General features: G+C 44.0%; 3 protein-coding genes across 4 annotated transcripts in view; 1 reads left to right on the top strand and 2 right to left on the bottom strand.

The window, feature by feature from the left end:
• The window catches only part of mylka (myosin, light chain kinase a), a 52,842-nt gene extending 30,939 nt beyond the window's left edge, over positions 1–21,903 (bottom strand). For both annotated transcript variants that reach the window (XM_005463369.4, XM_019352701.2), the window contains exons 1-11: positions 21,765–21,903; positions 17,116–17,275; positions 11,556–11,763; positions 11,300–11,345; positions 10,332–10,497; positions 10,028–10,193; positions 9,758–9,779; positions 9,079–9,250; positions 8,893–8,966; positions 8,707–8,807; positions 8,329–8,541 (exon numbers count right to left, since the gene is read on the bottom strand). In XM_005463369.4, the coding sequence (XP_005463426.2) occupies positions 8,329–8,541; positions 8,707–8,807; positions 8,893–8,966; positions 9,079–9,250; positions 9,758–9,779; positions 10,028–10,193; positions 10,332–10,497; positions 11,300–11,345; positions 11,556–11,763; positions 17,116–17,271 (1,324 nt within the window). In that variant the 5' untranslated portion in view covers positions 17,272–17,275; positions 21,765–21,903. The remainder of the gene's footprint in view (positions 1–8,328; positions 8,542–8,706; positions 8,808–8,892; positions 8,967–9,078; positions 9,251–9,757; positions 9,780–10,027; positions 10,194–10,331; positions 10,498–11,299; positions 11,346–11,555; positions 11,764–17,115; positions 17,276–21,764) is intronic.
• Positions 2,568–7,446, top strand: LOC109197529 (uncharacterized). Its single transcript, XM_019352705.2, has 2 exons — positions 2,568–3,587; positions 3,908–7,446. Exon 2 carries the CDS (start codon positions 5,154–5,156, stop codon positions 6,183–6,185), a length of 1,032 nt encoding a protein of 343 aa, XP_019208250.1. The 5' UTR covers positions 2,568–3,587; positions 3,908–5,153; the 3' UTR covers positions 6,186–7,446.
• Positions 21,904–23,324: 1,421 nt separating the features above from the next.
• LOC102078422 (butyrophilin-like protein 2) overlaps positions 23,325–24,157 on the bottom strand; it is a 33,538-nt gene continuing 32,705 nt past the window's right edge. Inside the window, exon 7 of the mRNA XM_019352703.2 lies at positions 23,325–23,798. The gene's annotated coding sequence lies outside the window, so the exon portion shown is untranslated. The remainder of the gene's footprint in view (positions 23,799–24,157) is intronic.

Raw genomic sequence — 24,157 nt, 5'->3', positions numbered from 1 at the left:
GAAGAGGACTCTCCATTTACATGTACAAATTGGAGTCTATTAGATAGATATGATACAAACCACTGCAGTGCAGTACCTGTAATACCTACAGCATGTTCTAATCGCTCTAATAGGATATTATGGTCAACAGTATCAAACGCAGCACTGAGGTCTAGCAGGACAAGCACAGAGATGAGTCCACTGTCAGAGGCCATAAGAAGATCATTTGTAACCTTCACTAAAGCTGTTTCTGTGCTGTGATGAGCTCTGAAACCTGACTGAAACTCTTCAAATAAGCCATTCCTCTGCAGATGATCTGTTAGCTGTTTGACAACTACTCTTTCAAGGATGTTTGATATGAAAGGAAGGTTGGAGATTGGCCTATAATTAGCTAAGACAGCTGGGTCTAGAGATGCTTTTTAAGTAAAGGTTTAACTACAGCCAGCTTGAAGGCCTGTGGTACATAGCTGATTATTAGAGATAGGTTGATCATATTTAAGATTGAAGAATTAATTAATGGCAGGACTTCTTTGAGCAGTTTTGTAGGAATGGGGTCTAAAAGACACGTTGATGGTTTGGAGGAATTAATTATTGAAGTTAACTCAGAAAGATCAATTGGAGAAAAAGAGTCTAACTTAACATCGATGGTACTAAAAGTAGCTGTAGACAATATTACATCTGTGGGATGATTATTGGTAATTTTTTAGTTAAAATTAAAATAGTTAAAATTTTATTTGTGAAGAAGTTCATGAAGTCATTACTAGTTAACGTTAAAGGGATGGTTGGCTCAGTAGAGCTCTGACTGTTTGTCAGCCTGGCTACAGTGCTGAAGAGAAACCTGGGGTTGTTCTTATTTTCTTCAATCAGTGACGAATAGTAAGATGTTCTGGCTTTGCGGAGGGCTTTCTTATAAAGCAGCAAACTATTTCTCCAGGCTAAATGATGATCCTCTAAATTTGTGACACGCCATTTCCTCTCCAGCTTACGAGTTATCTGCTTTAGGCTACGTGTTTGAGAATTATACCACGGAGTCAGGTACTTCGGATTTGAGGCTTTAGTTTTCACAGGAGCTACAGTATCCAGAGTCGTACGTAGTGAGGAGGTAAAATTATTAACAAGATGATCGACCTCTGTTGGAGTAGCGTTCAGATAGTTGAACTTCCAGTTCCTTACTCTGCTTGCCTATCACCCCCACTTTTCGGTTCTTGCACCTCCGCTACTATCAGCTGATTTCAGTTGGTGTGTGTTCCCCATTCTCCAGCGTGGATATAAACATTACTTTTATTTTTATTGCCCTGAAGCATGAGAGCGCAATGGTGAAGTGGAGAATGCTCCAGGACAGAAACAACTGCATCATACTGTTAACACAACTTCACCTGCACAGACAGCTTGCTAATCTAGTCAGAGAGCATGCTAACGCTAAGCTAGCCAAGAACCCAGAGTGATGTTAAAGCTGAGCGAATGCTGACCTCAGACCAGCACCCAGACTCTAAACTTTAACAGGTAACAGACTGATGAGCCTCTGTTTCTACCTGTTCATGTTTCTACAGTGGAATCACCATGGCAACCACTTTAAAGTCACTATGTGCTGGAAACTGTGAGCCTCACCTGCTCCTGACCAGGTGAGATAATCAGCATCAGTTACCATGGTGACTGAACAAGGTAAGACACTGAAAACTGTGAGTATAAGCTCATCAGATCTCCCTCTGGTCTGCAAACATTCATCAGAGGCAGGAATTTTATAAGATTTGCTTCCCACGACTGTCTCCACGTTCCTGTTGTTTGCAATAATATCAGTGAAATAAATCAGTTACTGTCACGTGGAACAAAATGTATAAAGAAAAGGAAACGATATGATGAATGAACCAAAAACAGTCTCATCATAAACAAACTGTTGTGATGTGGCTGAGCATTGTATCAGATGGACTGAGGCTTCTGAGCTGAGAGGTTCAGGCTGCAAACATCAGTACACACGAGTCACTTCCTCAAAGGCTGTAATCTGTTTTTGATCATTTTAAATCTGCTGATAGCGGCCGACCTTTCATTTCATCCATCTTCATTTCCACAGAGCGGTTTAAAGAGGGCCGAGTGTGAATGTGAGAGCAGAAGATCAGGAAAAACAGACGAGAGGAAGAGGAGAAAGTGACAGTTGGGATTACAGAGGAGAGAGTGACAGAACCTCAGAGAGGAGCATCAGCGACGCTGAGCCAAATCATGAGGAAATTCTACATTTACCAAAGTGTTTCATATTTTACTGCACAGTGTTTACTCAGCAGCTGCAGTTTCTGATTTATTTATGAACCTATGTTCTTACAAACCTGAGCAGCAAACTAAAGAGCAGCAAATATAACCAGACCAAAGAGTTTCTGAGTCAGCATCGATCTGTAGCTGCTGTGCAGCCTTTCACAGCAGAGGCAGACCTGGGATCAGCTGCAGAGCTGAGAGGAGTCCCCACCGTGTGATGAAGCTGTGGACTCCCTCTGCATGCCCTTCTTGGGTCGGCTTCAGTCTTACTCTGTGTGTGTGTGTGTGTGGCTGTGTGTGTGTGTGTGTGGCTGTGTGTGTGTGTGTGTGTGGCTGTCTGTGTGTGTGTGTGTGTTTGCTGCTGCAGCGTGTTTTGTCTTTATATGGTTCTCGGCTCTCTGCTGCCTCTGCTCAGCGGTTCAACGACACGGCGCTGAAAAACCTGAGCTGTGACTCCAGCCGATCCACGTGATTACATCAGCTTCATGATTCTGACCAATCAAAACGACAGGAACAGAGCAGGTAATGAGACGGTGTGAGTAACCTCACCACACACACACACACACGCTCTGATAATCAGTTAATCTGCTTCATGGTGATGAATGAATCACGATGACTGTAGGTGATATGTATGAGTTGATGGAGGAGGTGGAGGTGTTTGCAGTCTGCAGAGACTCTGAGAGTCGTGAAGATAATAAAACTAAAGCCGCTCGTGGGTTTAACAGCTGAACGCTTTTCCCAGCAGCAGCTCTGCAGGTGGTTTCATCCCTCCTGAAGACGACCTCTGACCTCTGTGGAGTTTTAGTGCTGTGTGTTTGCAGGATTCCAGTAAGGATGGAGGAGCCCACTACACTCTGGTGTGGATGCTGTGGGTGTGGGTGCTCTGTGACGACTCTTCTAGCTGCTCAGGACAAAAGCATCTTTCTGTTTTAAAGTAAAGACACAAACCCTGACTCTTTTTTCAGACTTTATTTCATTGATGGTCCATAAACTGGTGTTTGCTCACTGCAGGTGGCAGTAATTACACTGTCCACATGTTTCAGGTGAGCTGATGAAACACTTCCTGTGAGTTCAGAGTGCACTCGTCTTCTTCCTGCTTCACTCAAACGTCTCACATTCTCCCGCAAAAACATTTCTGTCTTGTGTCCTGTTTGTGTGTGTGTTTGTTTTTCTCTCTCTCTTATCAGAAGGTCAGGTCAAAGGTCAGGATGGAGTATGTCCTCAGTTTCCTGTTGGACCATGATTGTGTTTCTGTGTGAGAGTCAGTGCTGCCCTCTGCTGGAGGACTCAGTCCATCACATGCTGAGCCTCAGAGTGAAGCTGTTCCTCTGCCCTGCATTACAACATCTATCCATCCACACAGGGTAAATGGACTCACTCTTATACAGCACTTTTCTACTCGGTGAATGCCACATTCACCCAGTCACACCCACTCATACAAGCATGTCTTCTAAGCTTTTTAGTGCTTCCTAACTAACATTCATACATTCACACTCTGATGGATGCATCTGAGAGCAACTTGGGATTAGTATCTTGCCCAAGAACACTTGGCATGCAGACTGGAGGAGCCAGGGATCGAACCACCAACCTTCCAATCAGTAGATGGCCACCCACCCACCCATCCATCACAAAGCAGCTCTGAGGAGATCGTTAATAATGATTTAAATAATGATTGGACCAACAGCCACTAGGCCCAGGACCCTCCTGCTGCCACCAGGCCCAGGACCCTCCTGCTGCCACCAGGTCCAGGATCTTCCAGCAGCCACTGGGCCCAGGACCCTCCAGCAAGGCACCAACAAGTAAACCGACAGTGACTTCAACGGGCCATCACAAGGTTACACCAATCTCACCATTTTCAAAATGCTGCCTAAAAAAGCAAACCCAGGAGTTGAAGAGGAGTTGGAGGACATTAGGAAATCACTTAATTTCATGTCTGATGAACTGAGCAAAGTGGCTAAACAACAGGGTATGCTACATGACCTAATGGATGAGATAAAACAACTAAAAAACTTGATAAAGGAGAAGGACAAGAAAATAGACTTGGAACGGCGAATCGAGGACCTTGAACTATACAGAAGAATGGATGACTTAGTCATAAGTGGACTGGAGACGCAACACCGAACCTACGCCAGAGTAACAGCTGGCGGAGGTAAAGACGGTGAAGATGCCCCGGTATCCTGGCCACATAAATGACAAGTTTGGACACAGATTATAGGTTTCCATTCAGAGATATTGAAGAGGAAGACTCTGATTATGAAAAGGACTGTCAAGGAGGTTATTTTGCCACACGCTGAGAAAATGAACTTCAAAACGTTTAACTATGCAGAGCACAACATGCATGACCCTGAAAGTAACACTGACCCAGATAACCACTTCTACAATAACAACAATAATACTTGTGAGTACTATACAGACGACCAATTCAATATGAATATTAAAATGGCAAATGCATTGTCAGTCATACATTTCAATAGTAGAAGCCTGTATAAAAATCTTTTCTAAAATTACAGAATGTTTAAGTAAGTTAAAAAAGTTTAATATAATTGCAATATCAGAAACATGGCTCGATAATGAGAAAGTTAGTGAAATGGGATTGGAAGGATACGAATTATTTACAATGAACGGGGTGAATAAAAAAGGAGGCGGTGTTGCTTTATATGTAGATAAAGTTTTGAAATGTAGTCTGATTGAATGTATGTCAAGCACCATAGATGACGTATTGGAATGTGTTACTATTGAAATCCATGTTGAAAAAGCTAGCAATATAATTATAAGTTGCATCTATAGGACACCAGGATCATGCCTTGACACATTCAATGAAAAACTTGATGCTATGTTTAGCAACCTAAATGATAAAAAAGTGCAAATAATTTGTGGTGATTTTAATACAGATTTGCTAAACCCAGAAAACAACAGATTTCATCAATACAATGTATAGTAACTGCCTTTTCCCTGTAATTATAAAACCAAGTAGAATAACAATTGATACATCTACACTGATAGATAATATATTCACAAATAAAATTGACTATGAAATAGTAGGTGGACTTCTTATAACTGATATAAGCGATCATCTTCCTGTTTTTGCAATTTTTCAAAATTATTTTGGGATTAAAACTAAACAAAAGAATCAAACATTTGACATGATACGACATAGAACAACAAGAGCCATTGCTGCCCTCCAGGTGGACTTAAAGGAACACAATTGGAATGAGGTTTTTGCAAATGAAGATCCAAATAGTGCATATGATGCATTCCTATCAACTGTATTTTCACTATATGAAAAACATTGTCCTTTAATGAAAATCACTAGAAAGCATCACAGATCAAATAAGCCATGGGTCACAAAGGGGATAGAAGATGCATGTAAAAAGAAAAATAATCTATATAAGAGATTCATAAAACAGAGGATAAAAGATGCTGAAATAAAGTACAAGTTATATAAAAATAGATTAGTAAATATTATAAGAACAAGTAAGAAAGAATATTACCAAACATTATTGGAGCAAAATAGAAGTAACACACAAGAAACATGGAGGATATTAAATAGTATAATCAAAAAGGGCTCAAAAAATAAGAATTATCCAGATTATTTTAAAAAAGATAAAGATATTGTGCTTGATAAAACTAAAGACATTGCAAATGAATTTAATGATTTCTTTGTAAATGTTGGCTTTAATTTAGCAAAAGAAATTCCAGAGTCAAGAAATAATAACGACCTAAATAAACATATTACTCAGAATGTGTCCTCCATGTTTATTGGTGCTGCAACTCATAGAGAAATAATTAACATTGTGAAGACATTTAAAAATAAAAAGTCCACTGACTGTTTTGGTATTGACATGAAATTAGTTAAGAGTATTATAGAATATATAGTGAAACCTTTCGCATACATCTGTAATCTGTCCTTTCGAACTGTTTCCCTCAAAAATGAAAATAGCAAAAGTTATTCCAATCCATAAACACGGAGAGAGATGTCAGTTTACCAATTACAGACCTATATCACTACTCCCACAGTTCTCAAAAATTTTAGAAAAGTTATTTGTTAATAGACTTGATAAATATACTGAGAAGTATAATCTCCTAAGTGATAACCAATATGGCTTTAGAGCGAAAAGGTCCACTTCGATGGCAGTGATGGAACTTGTAGAAGGGATATCTAATGCAATAGATAATAAGGAATATACTGTTGGTGTTTTTATAGACTTACAAAAGGCGTTTGATACAACTGATCATTCTATATTAATGAATAAACTAGAGAGATATGGCATAAGAGGGATAGCATACAAGTGGATGAAAAGTTACCTGGATGACAGATGTCAATATGTTGAAATCAATAATGTAAAATCTAATCAGTTGAAGGTAACTTGTGGTGTTCCTCAGGGCTCTGTGCTGGGCCCTAAATTATTCATATTATATATAAATGACATATGTAGTGTTTCCAAACTGTTAAAATGTGTATTGTTTGCGGATGATACCACTCTGTATTGCTCAGGTAAAAACCTAGAACAGCTTCTGACTACAGCGGAAAAGGAGTTAAATATATTAAAAAACTGGTTTGATACAAATAAGTTATCGTTAAATATAAAGAAAACAAAATTTATTATTTTTGGCACTAGACAAATGAAAAATGTATCTAAAATCAAGGTTAATGGAATTGAAATTGAAAGAGTGTTCGAAAATAAATTTCTTAGGGTGATAATTGATGATGAGCTGAGCTGGAAGTCTCATATAAACCATGTGAAAACAAAAATGTCAAAGACCATTGCTATTCTCTACAAAACACAGCATGTCCTGAACAAGGAATCATTATACACACTTTATTGTTCTCTGTTGCTTCCATATATGACTTATTGTCTGGAGATATGGGGTAATGCATATAAAACAAATACTCTTCCCATTTTCAAGTTACTAAACAGAGCTATAAGAATTATAAATCAGTCAAACTATATAGAACCAACTAACATTTTGTTTATTAATCTGAATACCCTGAAATTTTATGATTTAGTTGAATATAAAATGGCACAGATAATGTATAAAGCACAAAATAACTCGCTTTGCCGTTAGAGAGAGAGTCAGAGAGAGTCAATATGACTTAAGGGGAACAGATTTCTTTAAAAAAAACAAGATAAGGACAAACATAAAGCAGAGACGTGTTTCTGTTAGAGGAGTTAACCTGTGGAATAGTTATGACAGTGATTTAAAAAGGTGTAGTTTCCTTGTTTAAAAACATGTTTAAAAATAGAGTATTAGAAAAATATATAAATCAAGAATGAAAAGAGCAAAAATAATAATACTGAAACTCTTGATTGTTTTGCTTTGATTAATTTAATGAAATTTAATTTAATGTAGTTACTTATATAAGGTGGAAAGTTTTTCTTGTTTTGTTTTTTGTTTGTTTGTTTTTTGCTTTGTTTTGTTTTATTCTTTGCTTCGAGCCCTGTGTACAGCAGCTGCATGCTAAAAGATCTTTTGTTAAAAGGGTTGGCGTAATAAGCAAATACTTCAGCCAATACCTTCTGATTAGCCTTGTCTCGTGCTTTCTTGCTTTATGGTAATCTTTATTCTGTATTCACTGACATATTTGAATACTGATCAATAAATCAATAAATCAATAAAGGTTTCATTTCAGGTCTCTTACTGTGTACTTGGAGGGCATCCACCCACCCACTCACCCATCCATTTGACTCCACTAGTTTCCATCACTTATCTTTGTTTGTCTTTAGTGTCAGTTACTGTCTGTGTGGTTTAGTTTGTAGAAGCACTGACTATGCAGCGGCCGGCAGACACTCGGGGCAGGTTTGCCCTCCACAGCGTCTGCAGGCTGACGGTCTGACCCTCTGATACACACACACACGCACACACACACGCGCGCACACACACACACACACACACACACACACACAGACACACACACACACACACACAGACACCAGCAGGTGCTGGTTCAGGCTCACAGAGCAGCTCATTAATACACTTGTGTATCTGTTGCTTCTCACAGTATTTACACACACTAATGAGCTTTTAAGGTGGAATGGGTTAGGGTGAATTTATTTCAGCCTGATTGTCTGAACTGTCCTTTAGTCTGGGTGAGGAGGAACTCACTGTGCACGAGCAGCGTCCACGCTGCAGAGTCCACCGTCAGCCCGTCAGCGGTGGTCAGCTGACACCTGTACGTCCCCTGGTCCACCCGTCTCACCCTCTCCAGGGTGAGAGTGAGACGGGTGTCGTCTCGTCTCTGCCGCAGACCCAATCCCGTCCTCACGGGCCCCCCGTCCTTCAGCCAGGTGTCCACGGCCCCGGCAGCAGAGGAGGACACTGTGAGGAAGAGGAGAGTCAGGTCACACTCACAGGATCTTAAAGTCAGAGTAAAGCTGTGGATCACCTGACACCTGAAATGAAAACCTTTACTTAAATCATTATGAACGATCAGAGCTGCCTCGTGTCAGTGATTCCACCTTCACAGTCTGAGGAGTTTCTCACCTTGGCAGGTGAACATGACCTGAGCTCCCTCTGTGGCCTCCTGGTCCAGGGGAACGGCCTCAAACCGCAGGTTGGAACCCGCCGTGGACATCCTCACAGGCCTGAAACACACAGGTGATCCTAAACACACCTGAAAGTGGACGTGACTTCACATTTAAATAAAAGTGAACTGATCCAAGTTCTGACCTGCTGTCTGAGCCGGGTCCTGACTGCTGGACCGAGCCGGTCTGAACTGGATCAGGAGCACCGATGGACCGGACCTGCAGGGGAGCAGGAGCTCATTCACTTCATGTCATTCTCTTTCATTTATTCTGCTTTAGATGGCATGACTTTAAGATACATCATTATTACTAATAGTAGTAAATAAATAACCTGAATAGGTGCAGTTCTCCTCTCGGCCAGCAGAGGGAGCTGTGCAGGTGGTTTGCTCCTCCAGGAGGCGTCCTGTCTGGGCTCTTGCTCCTCTGGCTGGGAGCTGGGAGCAGCTCTGTCCTCCTTCAGGCTCCTGGTTCTGGTCTGTGGGTCGTCAGTGGGCCGGCCGGTCCTGCAGGAGGAACCAGAGTGGATGATTCTGAACATGCCGTCCTCGTTACCGCGGTGACTGTCTCCGTGTGACAGTATGTTTTCAATTCTCTGCAGTCTGGAAATATTTGATTTACTGGTGGTTTTATTTTTATGACGTCTCTTTTCTTTTTTCGGTCAGACAGTAAGAAACCTCAGACGGATTATTTGCAGCAGGTTCTGAAAGGTGAAACCTGCCAGTTAGCGTCCCCACAGGAGTTCGGATTGATGAGGAATCTCCTCTGCTTCCTTCAGCTGCCTCTAACCTGCTGCTGTAAACACTCGAGCAGTTTTCCAGGACAAGTTTCCAGCTCGTGAAGCCAAAAGATCTCAAACTCAGCTGGAAAACTTTAATAGCAGCAAAGGAAAGAGGAGCCACGTCTTCCAGGAGCTGACGAAGCTCTGAGAGGGACGCTGCCGTCCGTCCACCAGAGCTTCAGACAGGAAACAGCTCTGAGGGACTCTTACTGTTAACACCTGCAGCACTCACCTGGAGGAGTCATCAGGAGCACCTGGAGGAGAGAGGGGAGGACACGTGAGACAGAGAGAACATCCACATCATCAGCATCCACACAGTCACACGCTCAGAGCGCCACGCAACCGCCAGCTGCTCAACATCAGGCTGTAAACATATTTGTTTTAACGTGGGGCTGACTCACTGCTGCCTCTGCTGGACACCAGAGGAACTGCAGCGTTTGGTGCTCCGCTACAGTTTTAAGTAATGACTAATGAGCTGAACGACTCTGATTGGCTGTCTCACCCTGGACGGTGAGCTCAGCGCTGGCGGTCGCCATTCCAGAACCGTTGCTGATCGAACACGTGTAACTTCCTGCATCCTGGACAATCACGTCCTTTATCTCCAGGAAGTGAAGGCCTGAGCGCTCGTACATGCTGACCCGCCCACCAGACTGAAGCTCCGCCTCCCCCTGAGACACAAACAGTAAATACTGAGTTAATCAGTAAATGTGGACAAAGAATCTGTCCTCCAGCCGACGCTGCGTGAGGCTGAGATCACACAGCTTCTCAGTTGTTTCTCTGCAGCTCTGATCTGAAGCTCCTCCTACCTTGTACCATGTGACCCTGGGTTGTGGGCGTCCTGTGGTTTTGGTGGTGAACTTGGCGCTCTGTCCCAGCTCGGCGAACACTCGGCTCAGTTTGTTGATGAACTTTGGAGGACTCTCACTCCAAATACTCGGCCTGTTCTCCACAGCAGGAGCTGCAGAGCGACACCTGGAATCATGGGAGATGGAGTTGTGGCATCAGCACTTAGCAGTTACTTCTTTAAAGGAACAGATTGTAACCCTGTGCAGCAGCGCCCCCTGGTGTTTGGGTTACTGGTGTTTACACACTGCTGAAAAAATGAAAGGAGCACTTTTTAATCTGAGTTTATCATCAAGTCAGTGAAACTTTGGGATATTGATCTGATTAGTTCAGTATCAGAGGTGGTGTTAATCAGGTTCAGCTGCTTTGGTGTTAATGAAACTAACAACAAGGACACAGCCCCCAGAGCAGGAATGCTTTCACGGGTGGAGGACACTCACATGTTTCCTTCCTCTTCTCTTCTGACTGTTTTTCACTAGTTTTGCATTCGGATAGTCTCTATGCTGGTAGCATGAGGTGAGGACTGGACCCTGCAGAGGCTGCACAAGTAGCTCAACTCTTCCAGGATGGTGCCTGAATGTGTGGGAGGCTTATTCATGCAGGGACACAGAGTGAGCACCGTTTTGACTGATTCCAATGAAATTTTAATTTAAACTCTTTGGGATGTTTGAATTCAGCCTCTGCACGTTTATCATTTTTAATTAAATGAATTGATGTGGTATCCTGTCAGTCCTAACACATGACCTGGTCCACATCAGTGCAGATGTCCAGCACCAGGTTTTACTATCGAGCCTGATGAGTTTTCAAAATGTTCCTTTCATTTTTGTGAGCAGTGTTTTTTGTTTGGGAGGAAAAAGTTTAGCCAAACTCAGAGCTGTGTGAAAGGAGTGTCCTCGGAGACATTGCTCTCATAGCTGTCTGCACGGCTCACCCTGCTTTCATGGACGACCGCACAACGTATTTCTTCCCAGAATTCTCTGCAGGTGGAAAAACATCACAGCATCAGATCGAGCTTTCATTAAACCTTTAAAAAACTTTATGAGTGTTTTATTTGAACCAACAGGGCAGCAAACAGAAATAAAATGAGGGCATAAAGAGTGTGGGTGTCACATGACCACAGAGGAAAAACATCTGAACACGTTTTCCTCACAGCGACCGTTTCCTGTCAGAGCTGCTCACGCTCTTACCTTCCAGAAGGATCTCCACGGTAACCTGACGGCTCCCCGCCTGATTGGTTGCCTGACAGGTGTAACTGCCCAGGTCCTCCTCCGTGACCCCTCTCACCAAAAGGCTGAAGTTGCCCCGCCCACTCCGTTCCACGATGTAGTGCTCTCCACCAATCACGGCCCTTCCCTCTCTGTACCATGTGACCTGTGGCTCAGGATGGCCGCGCACCTGAACGATTCAGACAATGGAGAAAAGCAATCAGCTGATTTCACACAGACTTGTCCAGCTGACTCAGCATCATCCGGCATAACGGAGGGCAACAGAGCGGTGGCTGTGTCCATCTTTTATATACAGTGTGTGTTTGGTTTGAGGTCAGCATGACAGACGCAGACAAGTCCAGACTGAATCTGCAGGACTCTATGAATGAAGAGGAAGACTAAAGACCCCACAGAACTAGGAAAGCAAGCGTGTGTGTGTGTGTGTGTGTGTGTGTGTCTGTCTGTCTGTCTGTCTCTGTGAGTGTTTGTGTGTGTGCAGCATGTGGTGGACAGATGTGTTTGAGGACTTTTAGCTCCCATCAGGCTTTGCAGATCCATCCATCATGTTTGGGGATTTGTGGTGCATTCAGGTGTCCTGGGATTCTTCACATGCAGTCAGCAGACAGCCAGAGGAGCTGAGGCAGAAATGAAGAGCGCTGCCTTCAGGTGAAACTTGTCCAGTTTGGCTGTGATTGGGTCTCTAAGTGGTTAAACTGGTGTAAAACCACGGGGGAAACCAGAGCAGCGTAAGAGCCGCTGATTAAAGTCGGGCCAAACACAGAAAATTACTTCAGAGAGCAAATAAAGCAGAAACAGAGCAGCGTGTTTGGTGTGCTGGGATTGTTGGGAGGCTTCACATCAGGATGCAGCCGGTCACAAGACTGAAGAAATGTTAATCCCTACGCTCTCACATCCTTCCAGCCTTTCAGACTCTCAGATACAAACACAGTCTCCTGACCTGTGATGAAGGTTCAGCCTGATCCTCCTCACTTTTATTTCTGTGGCTGGCAGCGAACCGCCTTAAACGTGTTCTTTAAAGTTGGGATGTTTGTTCTGTCTCAGTCCTGCTTTTATGATCTGCTGCTGTGAGATTTGTTTTTATGGTCTCTCAGATCGGTGAAGCACTTTATTCTGGAAAAAGATCCAGACACAAATTGTATCATTCCCCCTGCAGCGAGCGTCTGTCCTCACGTCCTGCTTCAGTGTTATGTTTTAAGAATAGAATAGAATAGCCCTTTATTGTTATTGTACATGTGCAACAGAATTGTAGGTGCTCCACACCAACTGTGCAGGAATAAATAATAATGAAGAGGAATATATATACAAAAATAAGAGGAAGGCACACAGGTTGCAAAGTGCTCAGAAAAGAGGAAATAATAAATATTAACACGTATAAATCATCATGAAGTTTTAACAATTAACTTTCTGCATTAAAGTGATTCATTTAAAAATGAGCCAGTCTGACTTTGATCTTCAGTCTGTTGTGAGTCTGTTGTGAGTCTGTGAGGGCGTCAGCGTCTCCTGAGGCTTTCCTCATACACAGAACCTCATTTCTAGCCTCCATGTTTATATTTGGTCAAACTGTGGTGATTACAGCTTCCTGATGCACGCTGGCACCGCTCACTCAGGTCACAGGAACACAACTATTTATACAAAGCCAGAGTTTAAAGTAGAGATGGCACGATACCACTTTTTTATGTCCGATATCATAAATTTGGATATCTGCCGATACCAATATGAATCCGATATAGTGTGTTTTTTAATCAATAAAACTGTTTTTTTAATATCTTGCTGCATTTTGTATAAGTTCATACTCAAGTTTAAATAAACAACAACACTAAAGCTATTCTGTTATACCTGTATGTAAAAAATACACTGCACCCAAAATATTTCATAGTTCAGCAACACTGATCAATCTAATAAACTTAAACCTGCTCCATCCTCCCTATTCTGGTATTTTAAAGAGTACTTAGCAGAAATATTAAGCAACCTAACTAATAGGGTTGCAAACTCCCAGCAAAAAAAAATAGGGAACCACCCCCCACCCTCCACCTCATGATGCTTAATCGATGTAATCAACTTTAATTTGATGCAGGGTGAAAAAAAATGCACAGAAATAAATTATTTTTCAAGAATAATTAAATAGATTCAACATCTTTCTTCAACAGAATTGCAGACTGCACAGATGGTACCTTCCCAAAGGAAAAAGTACTATAGCTTACTAGGGTATATTAGACTTAACAGTTACTATATACAGTAATGGACTTCTATACATTTGACATCAGATTAAAACTTTGGGTGTAAGATTCAGATAATTATTTATTAAAAGCTAGACATTTTAAATGAGAATAAGAAAGAAAAGTATGTCTTTGTGCCCCCTTTTCCCTGTTCATGCCCTATCGGCCCCCCTGGCTAAACTTTGCTAGATCCGCCCCTGCACAGTTACCAGCCGTCAGCTACGTAGAAAAGGATCCTGGTGTAGAAAGTAATATTAAATACATTCTAACAACAGCTTATCAAGCTTAAATGTGCTGCTGTTGTTCAGCCGCTGGTTTCCTCTTTCTGGAGCAAAGTGGGCCAAAAACAAAGAAGAGAGACGGACTCACGACAGAAAAGCCGATCAGCTGATCATTGATCAGTTTCATGATTAAAGTAGCAGCAGGAGAGGGAGAGAGAGAGAGGCAGTCGCTCCATATGTCGGTTGTTAAGCTTAACGTGGGAACGCTTTACAAACATTCAGAGATGAACTTACACACTTGCTTTACTTCTCTCTGGGATAACTTCCTCAGAGATGAAATGCTGGTTTGGTAGCGAGGCTACAAATACACACAGCTGCTCTATCACGTGATGCACACTGCTCCGACGTGCTACGGTTATGAGCCGAGTTACGCCGTGTAGCAAGTTTTGTGAGGTGCTTTTTTGATATTTAATGGATCGGATTACATTTTTTATTTCTCTCCGATATCCGATCCAGTAATTTATGTCAGTATCGGACCGATACCGATACGTAATATCGGATCGGTCCATCTCTAGTTTAAAGTGGGCTGAAACCTCCGTCTGATAAGAAAGACTGCATGTCTGAACAGCTCAGCTGCTGCTGCTGCTGCTGCTGATATTGGCTCTGATGAACCTCCAGAGACTGAAGGTCGGCTTCATCCAGAGTTCAGAGTGCTGGAACGTCTCACTCTCAGTGACGTGTCTAGAAAATTTTTGTTGGGGGGGCCAGGTAGGGGCACAGATTTGGAGAAGGGTGGCAGATGTAATTGGCAGATAATGTTAAAAAAATTCTACCAACAGTTAACCATCATTCAATAACCCTGTAAACCTAATAACTGAATTTGCTTTTGACTCTTATTAGAATGACGTTTTAACCACTACGGTGCAAAGTTTTTAGATACTGCGTTGATGAAGTACAAGAGATACAATCAGTGCTTTGTCAGTGTTTACTCAGCATTCAAGGACAGCAATATTTGCATAGTATTTTTACTGACATATAATGCACATATGTTTTGGGCACAAGCATTTTTGAATATTAAAATACGAACATTTTTAACATACAATTGGCAAATTAGCCAATGCAAAACTTTATCTGCCTATTAAAAAAAGAAGATAATCTTCTTACAAACTGGTGTTTGATTTTGAAACAGGAAAAAAGTGGGGAAACAACCGAAAAGACTAACATTTGAATGAAACCTGAAGGCAAGTAAAGACTTTCTATGCTGCCTTATGGTAAACTTTGGTAATATTGATGTATAAAGAACAACACTGGCTGATGATGAAATACAGTCAGCTGGCATGGTGACACTGCCAGTATTAACCTGCAGGGCTGGACTGGGACAAAAAATTGGGCATTTTGACCAGAGACCGGCCCACCAGGTATTAAAGCCATAAAGCCTTTGAATGAAAACGAACGCTGTTGTGACAGTGATGCACACTGTCTTGTTGGTTTATGTATGATTTCTATAAATTTTACGTCAGATAAAAACTTTGTTCGAAAGATTCAGATAATTATTTAATAAAAGCTAGATATTTTAAATGAGAATAAGTAAGAAAAGTATTTCTTTGTGCCCCCCTCTCCCTGTTAATGCCCTACCTGGCCCCCTGGCATAACTTTGCTAGACCCGCCCCTGCACAGTTACCAGCTGTGAGCTACTCAGAAAAGGATCCTGGTGTTATTTGTCTCTCAGAAACAGTTCATAACTTCCCTTCAACTCATCCATGTCACCTAAAAGGTAAACCTGTTTCTCCATCACCTGTTCAGCTCTGATGATTCAGTAAGGACATCTCCTGGTTTCATCTTCATGTTTCCCTCTCACCAGATATACAAACCGAGATCATGACCAGCAGCTTTACAGCTGTGGCTCCAGCAAACATCAGCTGATACTAGAAATTAATATTAAATAAATTCTAACAACAGCTGATCAAGCTTAAAGGTGCTGCTGTTGTTTAGCGCGACATCCGCTGGTTTCCTCTTTCTGGCGCAAAGTGGGCGATAAACAAACACGAGAGAAAAGCCGATCAGCTGATCATTGATCAGTTTCATGATTGAAGTAGCAACAGGAGAGGAGAGAATGAGAGAAGAAGAGGCAGCTGTGCAGCAAAGACACAGAATAACTCCAGCTGTGTCTTTTTCATTGTAGCTGAAGTTCGGGACAAACTCCGTCTCTTCTCAGCTCAATACAAAACCTGTAATATTTTCTCTGAATGAGGGACCATTCCATTTTTAAGGAGCTGTTGGCAACTCTACAAACTAACCTTATGAATAAAATAAAGTTCACCATCAGTAACATCACAGCACCCACCCAGCTGTGTAGAAACTCCGTCATGCTAGCTAGCACGCAGTACGAGTTATTGTAACTGACTGTAAAAAGTCAGCACAACGAAAATAAACTCCACCTAAACTTGGTTTATATCTGACCCAGATAGACTGCAGGTCATAACTTCTTACCTGAAGTTCAGTTCACCTGACACTCGGACCAGCAGCCGCCTCGGGTCTCTCCTCCTCCTGCCTACCCTTCCCTCATCCACCTGCTAGCCGCCGTGGAAGCTCCGCCATGCCCGATGGCCAGTCCAGCTATGTTAAACTGTTAATCTTTCGCCGAAAAACTGTTTTCTGTGATGCCGTCTTTCGTGCTTGGCTCTCCTACCTTTGCTAACGTGATGCTCATAGCGCAGAAGCCGATGCTGCATTCGCTTACACTCGGATATCTGAGCTTCACTGTGAAAACATAATCGTACATTTGATATTTCATTGGATTTTATTGTTTTGGCTTCGGGGTGGCACCTGGGGTGGCCAGTCTGGTTGGGGGGTGGCCTGTGCCCCCCCAGGCCACTCCGCTGGAGACGCCACAGCTCACTCTCAGACCTGACGAAGCTCGTCCGAACTCAGAGCAGGTGGAAATATCTCACATCTTAGTTATCTTAACTGTCCGTGGTCGAGTCCACCTTAAACAACCTCAGAGGTGTAAACGCTGTTCACTGTTTCAGGTTTAGAGGTAAAAAGAACCAATCAGAGTCTTGATGAGAGACTCGGATGTCTCACCTTGCCCTCCAGTTGAGCTTCTCCCCCCAGCGTGACCCGGGCATTACGGGGAGGAAGGACGAAAGCTGGAGGCTCGTTGCCGTGGGAACCGCATCCTTCTGACAGGCTTGTAACCTTTGAGACGGTGGAAACTGAAGCCAACCGCACGTCAGTCATTCTCCTATCAGAGGAATCAGAAACAACCATCAGAGAGTGACATCACAAACATGCTCTGAGCATGTGCACACCTCAGAGGCATCATGTGATCAGCTGATCATGTGATTCTGAGGAAACTGAGGAAAACGTATTTTCATCTGCAGCTAAGTCCTTGTTCTGATGACCTGTAACACCCGACAAGGCTCTGAGTATCAGTAGCATCTGCAGTTGTTCAGTATCAGATGAGTGTGGTGGTTCCTGACACACCTACCTGTGAATCACCTTATCATGGTGGTGGTTACCACACCAGCATGAACCCAGGAGCTACTGGCTCCTGCTGGGGTCTCCCAAGGCAAACTGGTCCTGGGTGACGACAGAGCAGCATACATGCCTGCCCTCCAGTGGGCTCCAGTGGGCCTTCACTTGCAAGAGGGGCTGTCGGATGGTTACTGTTGTGATGTCAGCTTGGTGTTGTTGGCTCAGAGGATGCTAACTGCTGAGTTCACAGTTGTTGTATGTTGGTGATATTTTCGGCTTTTGGCTGAACGTTGGCTCAGTGTTTGCCGGCTGGTCGCTGTGTGTCTGCTGGATGTTTTGTGTGTTTTCAGAGCAAACAGCAGCAGTCTGCAGCTCTGACCCTCTCTCTGCTGCTGCCTTATAAGGTCTAATAGTTACGAAACACACTCAACTCGGTTTGAAATAACAGTTTTATCAACATGTCAGCTTTTGTTTCCTGTCTCGTCCTGATCATGTGTTTCTCTCTCCAGCTCAGAGCTCAGACACAAACCTCCACCTGACCGAACACGAGCTGCACCTCAGCCTGAATGAAAAACACTGAGAACAGGTTCAAAGTTCATGCTAAGCTCCTGAAAGCACGTCGGTGCTCATTCTCTCAAGGAGTGAACACAGGTTAGATGCTGCAGTTTCTGGAGACACCGATCAGGAACAAGAACATGTGAAGCTGAAAGATCAGTGAGACTGCTGTGGGAAGATATTTGGGTTTGAGTTGATGATAATGAAGGTTAAAGATGTCCAATGAGCCGCCACAGTCCAATGAACAGGATTAAATGTACAGAAACCTGCAGAGGAGAACGTGCTGGAAATGCTGCAGAGCACCAACAAAGATACAGAAGAAGAAGACAGCATTCAAACAGGAAGGTCTGTGAGAGCTCTGAAGGTCACAGAGAGCCTGAGTGAAGCTTTTCTCACAGATGGTGTCACGTCGGTGGAGCGACACAAACAGCAGGAAAACAAAGAGAAGCTGACAGAAGATCAATAACACTGAGATAACAGAGATAACAGAGATAACAGAGAGCAGCGACACATGAATGTTTGCAGTCAGCAGCTCAGCTCGACCCTCAGTGGCAGAGAGAGAGAAAGACTGAGCGTCGCTCACTCGCCCATCTGCGCTTGTCATTAGCAGAGTTCATTATCAGGAGGAAAAACGGTTTCCTGTTTGTCACGCTGAACCAACGCAGCCAAATAACACAGAAGCCTCCCCTCAGTCGGAGCTGCTAACTCACTTTCTAAAGTTCAAAGTTCAAACTCTGACTTTAAACAGCTGCACTCTGCTGCTGGGTCACATGACCTGATGCAACATCAGCTCTACCATCAGAGCAGAGCTGTGAGGAGGAAGTCCTGAGACCTTGCAGCTGAATACCAGCTCTGTGATTCTGTCAGCAGGTCAGCCCTCACTACCTGTGAGCAGCTTGTTTTACACAAAGCCTGCAAATATTTCACTAAATATGGAGAACATGATCCAAACGGCAGATATTTTCACTGAGTAGAAGTGTTTTCACAGTCTGACCCGCCCACCCCACCATGACCTCATCAATTCAAATCCAAACATTTCCCAGAGTGGTCTGTAAATGAGCTTCAAGTCTTTTCTCACTGTACGTGTGTGTGTGTGTGTGTGTGTGTGTTCATGTGAAACTTTGATTTTGCTGTTTCTGTGTAGCGGACGATGAAGCCTCAAAGCGTTTGTGGTGATGAACGTGTGTTTGAACAGACAGGTGAGCTGCAGCGTTTACAGCCAGTATGCACTCGGAGACAGGAATCAGCTGCTCACTGTGATCATGCAGACTTCTTCTCACAGTGAAAACCTTTATGAACAGTCAGAGAGTTAGCACTCATCCAAAACCTGCTGCAGGAAGACAGCTGCTAACATCTGTCATATTTAAAGTCAATTTGCATTTAATGAGAGGAACGAGATGAGCCAGGCTGAGACAGGAAGCAGCAGAAGATAAGAAGAGATCAGATCAGGCATCAGGCTGTGAAATCAGAGCTGCAGGTGAGTTCACGGTGCTCTGAAACTTCCCAGCATACTCCGGTCGGACTGAGGTCGGCTCTTTAATCAGAGGAGATTCCTTCACGTCAGTCGACCGTTTCACAAACATCCTCTACAACTAAACAGCAGCAGGCCGAGCTTCTGTTTCCCACATTCACCCTGTAAAATCACACACTGTGCAGCACCAGCCGACAACATCCAAACAACGTCCCGACAATGTCCCAACAATGTCCTGACAATGTCCTGACAACATCCGCGCAACGTCCCAACAACATCTCAACAACATCCAAACAACGTCCTGACAACGTCCCAACAATGTCTCAACAACGTCCCAACAACATCTCAACAACATCCAAACAACTTCCCAACAACGTCCCAACAATGTCTCAACAACGTCCCAACAACATCACAACAACATCCCAATAACATGCAAACAACATCCGAACAATGTCCTAACAACATCGCAAGAACGTCCCAACAAAATCCAAACAACATCCCAAGAATGTCCCAACAATGTCCCAACAGCATCTCAACAACTTCCCAAAGACATCGCAACAACATCCCAAGAACGTTCCAACAACATCCCAAGAACGTCCCAACATCCGAACAACGTCCCAACAACATCCCAAACACGTCCCAACAACATCCAAACAACTTCCCAACACCATCCCAGCAACGTTCCAACATTGTCCCAACAGCATCCCAAGAACGTCCCAACATCCAAACAACATCCCAACAACATCCCAAACACGTCCCAACAACATCCAAACAACTTCCCAACAACGTCCCGACAACGTCCCAACAACGTCCCGACAACATCCCAACAACGTCCCGACAACGTCCCAACAACGTCCCGACAACATCCCAACAACGTCCCGACAACATGACAACGTCCCGACAACATGCAGACATGGATCCGTGCCTGGGATTCAAATACTCTGCCCTGAAATCCTTCATGGAGCTTTAAAAAGACGTCAGAGTTTGATGGTGAGGATTAACTGATGATTTTAGATGTTGTGTTCAGTCTTGATTGTGTGAAGGAAACCTCCACCAGTGCTGAGGAACATCTACAGGTGGAGGAGCAACACCTGCTGACCCGAGCTGCTGGCAGCTCCCTGCCTGAAGAGGCTTCAACGTCTCTGCTGGATTTTCTCTCAGATTTGATTGTGTTCTTCTTTAAACTCTGCTCGACGTTCAGACAGACGCAGGCTCTACTCTGATATGATTTTATAACCTTTTGTTATTGACACTCTGATGTTCGTTAACATTAATAACCTGCAGCACAAGGTCTGAAAGGTTTGAGAGGTCCTTACAGTCGCATCAAGCTGGCTTCATTCTGTAGGACTCAGTGCTGTAGTGACACCACAGCAGTAACACAGCATTGTAAAGTATAAACGTCTGTGAGTATGATAAAGTATTTCTTACATCAGAGGGTAAAATGATTATTACTGCAGGATTAATGTGGAGCTGCTTGTTTTCATCACCAGTCTGTGGCTGAGGGGTTGTTCACCTGCTCGTCGTCTTCATAACCAACCACTTTGTATAAACTCAGAGACCATAGCCCACCGCACTAACTGCACTTTGATTCATCTTAAAACACTGTGCACAGAGATATCACAGAGGTCAGAGGTCACCACACTGATGATACAGACAGAAGAAAGCAGAGACTCAACAACACAAGGAGTGAAAATAACATGAGATAATAACTGAGGTCAACATTAGTGCCAAACATGAAGAAAAGCTAAAGATGAAAGTGAATGAGGGACGAGGTGATCATTCAGAGGATGGTTTCAAACTCTGACGCAGCTCCTCTGAACTTTAGTTTACAAAGTAAAAACATTAAAATGATCAAAGAGAAAAAAACATTAAAGCGTCACATCTGCACAGAGTTTAACATCTGGCCTGAAACATGTTTGCAAACCTCAAACTAATCGCTCTGATTAATCGACTGATCATTAAACTGTTGTTTGATTCTGTGACGCGTGCAGCAGGAGAGAGAGCAGAGAAGAAGAAGCAGCTCTTCAGCTGCTCTTTATCTCTGAGGGACGTTTCAGTATTAAACACTAATAAACTGATCTGGGCTCAGTGTTTGTTTAACCAGCAGGAGCCTGGTGCAGCGCTGACCCCGCCCACCCCAGAGTCTGGGTGCGTTTGATTAAAACACAGGAAAAAGTCACATTTGAGTCTGAAGAACCGCAGAGAGAAGAAGGAGAATCAGTGAACTCACAGCTCTGATGTTCCTCTGGTGGTTCTCCTCCTCTGATGGTTCTCCTCCTCTGTGACTCCTGGAAAACGAACCAGACTGAGGAGCTTGTGTTCCTCTGCAGCAGCTTCACCTGAATAATCTGCTCATTCAGCACTCAGACTCCTCCTCTTCCTCCGGGGCGGTCACTGCTATGAGTTGCTGTGGGTGGGGGTCTCTGTGGGTTCAGGCTGTGGAGCTCAGGCTGCTGATTTGTGTCAGTGTGGCGCCATCTGCAGGTCAAACTCAGTGCTGCACTCTGTACCATGTGTGGGATGAGTCCTCCTGCTCCTCAGCTGCCACTCCCTCTGACATCATCCTGGAGTTCGTCATACAGATGTGTGTCTGAACATGAGGTTCTTTACAAACCTCCAAAGAACTGAAGCAACAGGTTAAACAGAGTGTTTGTATCAGCTGTCTGTGCTTCATCAGAGGAACTTCATCATCCTCAGACTTGTTCACATAATGATGTGATGAGAGCACAGTTTGATTGGTTATCCACAGATTTAGGAATCATCCATCCATCTTCTTCCGCTTACCCAGGGCCGGGTCGCGGGGGCAGCAGCCTCAGCAGAGAAACCCAGACCTCCCTCTCCCCAGCCACCTCCTCCAGCTTGTCCAGGGGACCACCAAGGTGTTCCCAGGCCACACAAGAAATATAATCTTTCCAGTGTGTCCTGGGTCTGCCCCGGGGCCTCCTCCCCTGATTTAGGAATCATTTTAACTCCGTATGAAACAATACACAGAAAGGAGCACTTTTTAATTAGAGTTCAGCATCAAATCAGTTACACTGTTGGGACACTTTTTGTGGATGCGTTTAGTTCCCATCATTCAGCAGTGGGAGCAGGGCTGTAGTAATATTAATAAGGTGGAACCTCCCCCTCACCATGGCTGACTGTATAAAAGAGAATAATGGGCGTTATGTTATTGTCAAAGGAAGCCTACAAAGTTTGTGATAATGAATGTTTACCCACCAGAGCATCCCTCTGATTTTCTGATTCACATGTAAAATCAATTTCTTGTTCCTTTCTCTTTCATCTAAAGAGTGCAGCTGTGTTTTTAACCCAGTGCAGTTTATTATCTTTGTGTACTCCAAGGTTGAAACAGGGGGTCACTGGTTTCCTGGTCCTCCGAAAGTCCACAATCAGTTCTTTGGTCTTTGTGACGTTGAGCTGCAAATAATTCTGCTCCCACCACGTGACAAAGGAGTTAACCACAGCCCGCTACTTTGACTCATCACCCTCACCGATCCACCCAACCACCGCAGAGTCATCAGAAAACTTCTGAAGATGACAGGTCTGTAATCCTGGGGCCAATGGGATGTGGCATCTTTGGTACAGGAACGAGGCATGATGTCTTCCACAGCAATGGGACCCTCTGTAGACTCAGACTCAACATGAACAGTTTATGAAAGACTCCACAAAGCTGGGGGGAGCAGGCCTTGAGGTCACGGGACTCACACTGTCTGGTCCAGCAGACTTGCCTGAGTGGAGTCTCCTCATTTGTCTCTGAACCTGGTCATGAGTGAAAATGACAGGTGGGGGAGGGGTGTCAGGACTTTTACAGGAGGCTATGGTGCAGTGTGGAGACAGTGGGTGGCTGTGGACTGCAGGCTGACTACAGGTAAGGCTGTGGGGGGAGCAACATTCACTGCAGTGTCCAGTCTGTTGTAAAACACATTCAACACGTTAGCCCTGTCCTCACCACTCCCAGCTCCTCTGCTGTTGGATGGTCTTCATGCCACTTCACACCTCTGTTATGTTGTTCTGCTGGAGTTTAAACTCCAACCTTCTGTTACGGTTGCCGATGGCCAACTGTGGGGATGTGAGGAAAATGAGGACCCAGGCGTGGAGCTCTGAATATAAGCAGTCCGTTTATTTACAGTGCAGTAAATGACCAGTACATAATAAATCCCCGTAGCTCCCCAGACTCCTGTGTCATGTCTCACTCTAACGTCTGTGCTCATGCTCTCCGCTCCAGTGTTACCGCACATCCCGTGCGTTCTGCTCCACACTTTTCCTGCAAGGAAACAACAGAGGCAGCCGTCAAACACAACTCCTGCGGGACACGACACGACACGACACGACACGACACGACACGACACGACACGACACGACACGACACGCTAACGTGGAGTGTAACTCAATAATCCCGCGTCGGTGGGAGCTCCATCAGTCTCTTAAATAGCTCCCCCGATGAGCCCTGATCAGCAGCAGGTGTGTGGCAGGGACTTCAGGTGTGGCCAGTCCTCCAGCAGGGCCACACCCATCAGGCCTGAAGGTGCAACAGAAAGCAGTGTACATACACACACATACACACAGACCTGCCTACATACAAATGTGGACACAGAACAGTAGCACAGTATCACATATAGCACA

The sequence above is a fragment of the Oreochromis niloticus genome, linkage group LG16 (genome assembly GCF_001858045.2).
Source record: "Oreochromis niloticus isolate F11D_XX linkage group LG16, O_niloticus_UMD_NMBU, whole genome shotgun sequence".
Classification (NCBI taxonomy): domain Eukaryota; kingdom Metazoa; phylum Chordata; class Actinopteri; order Cichliformes; family Cichlidae; genus Oreochromis; species Oreochromis niloticus.
Note: the sequence above shows the minus strand (reverse complement) of the source record. Positions and strands in the feature narration are given on the sequence as shown.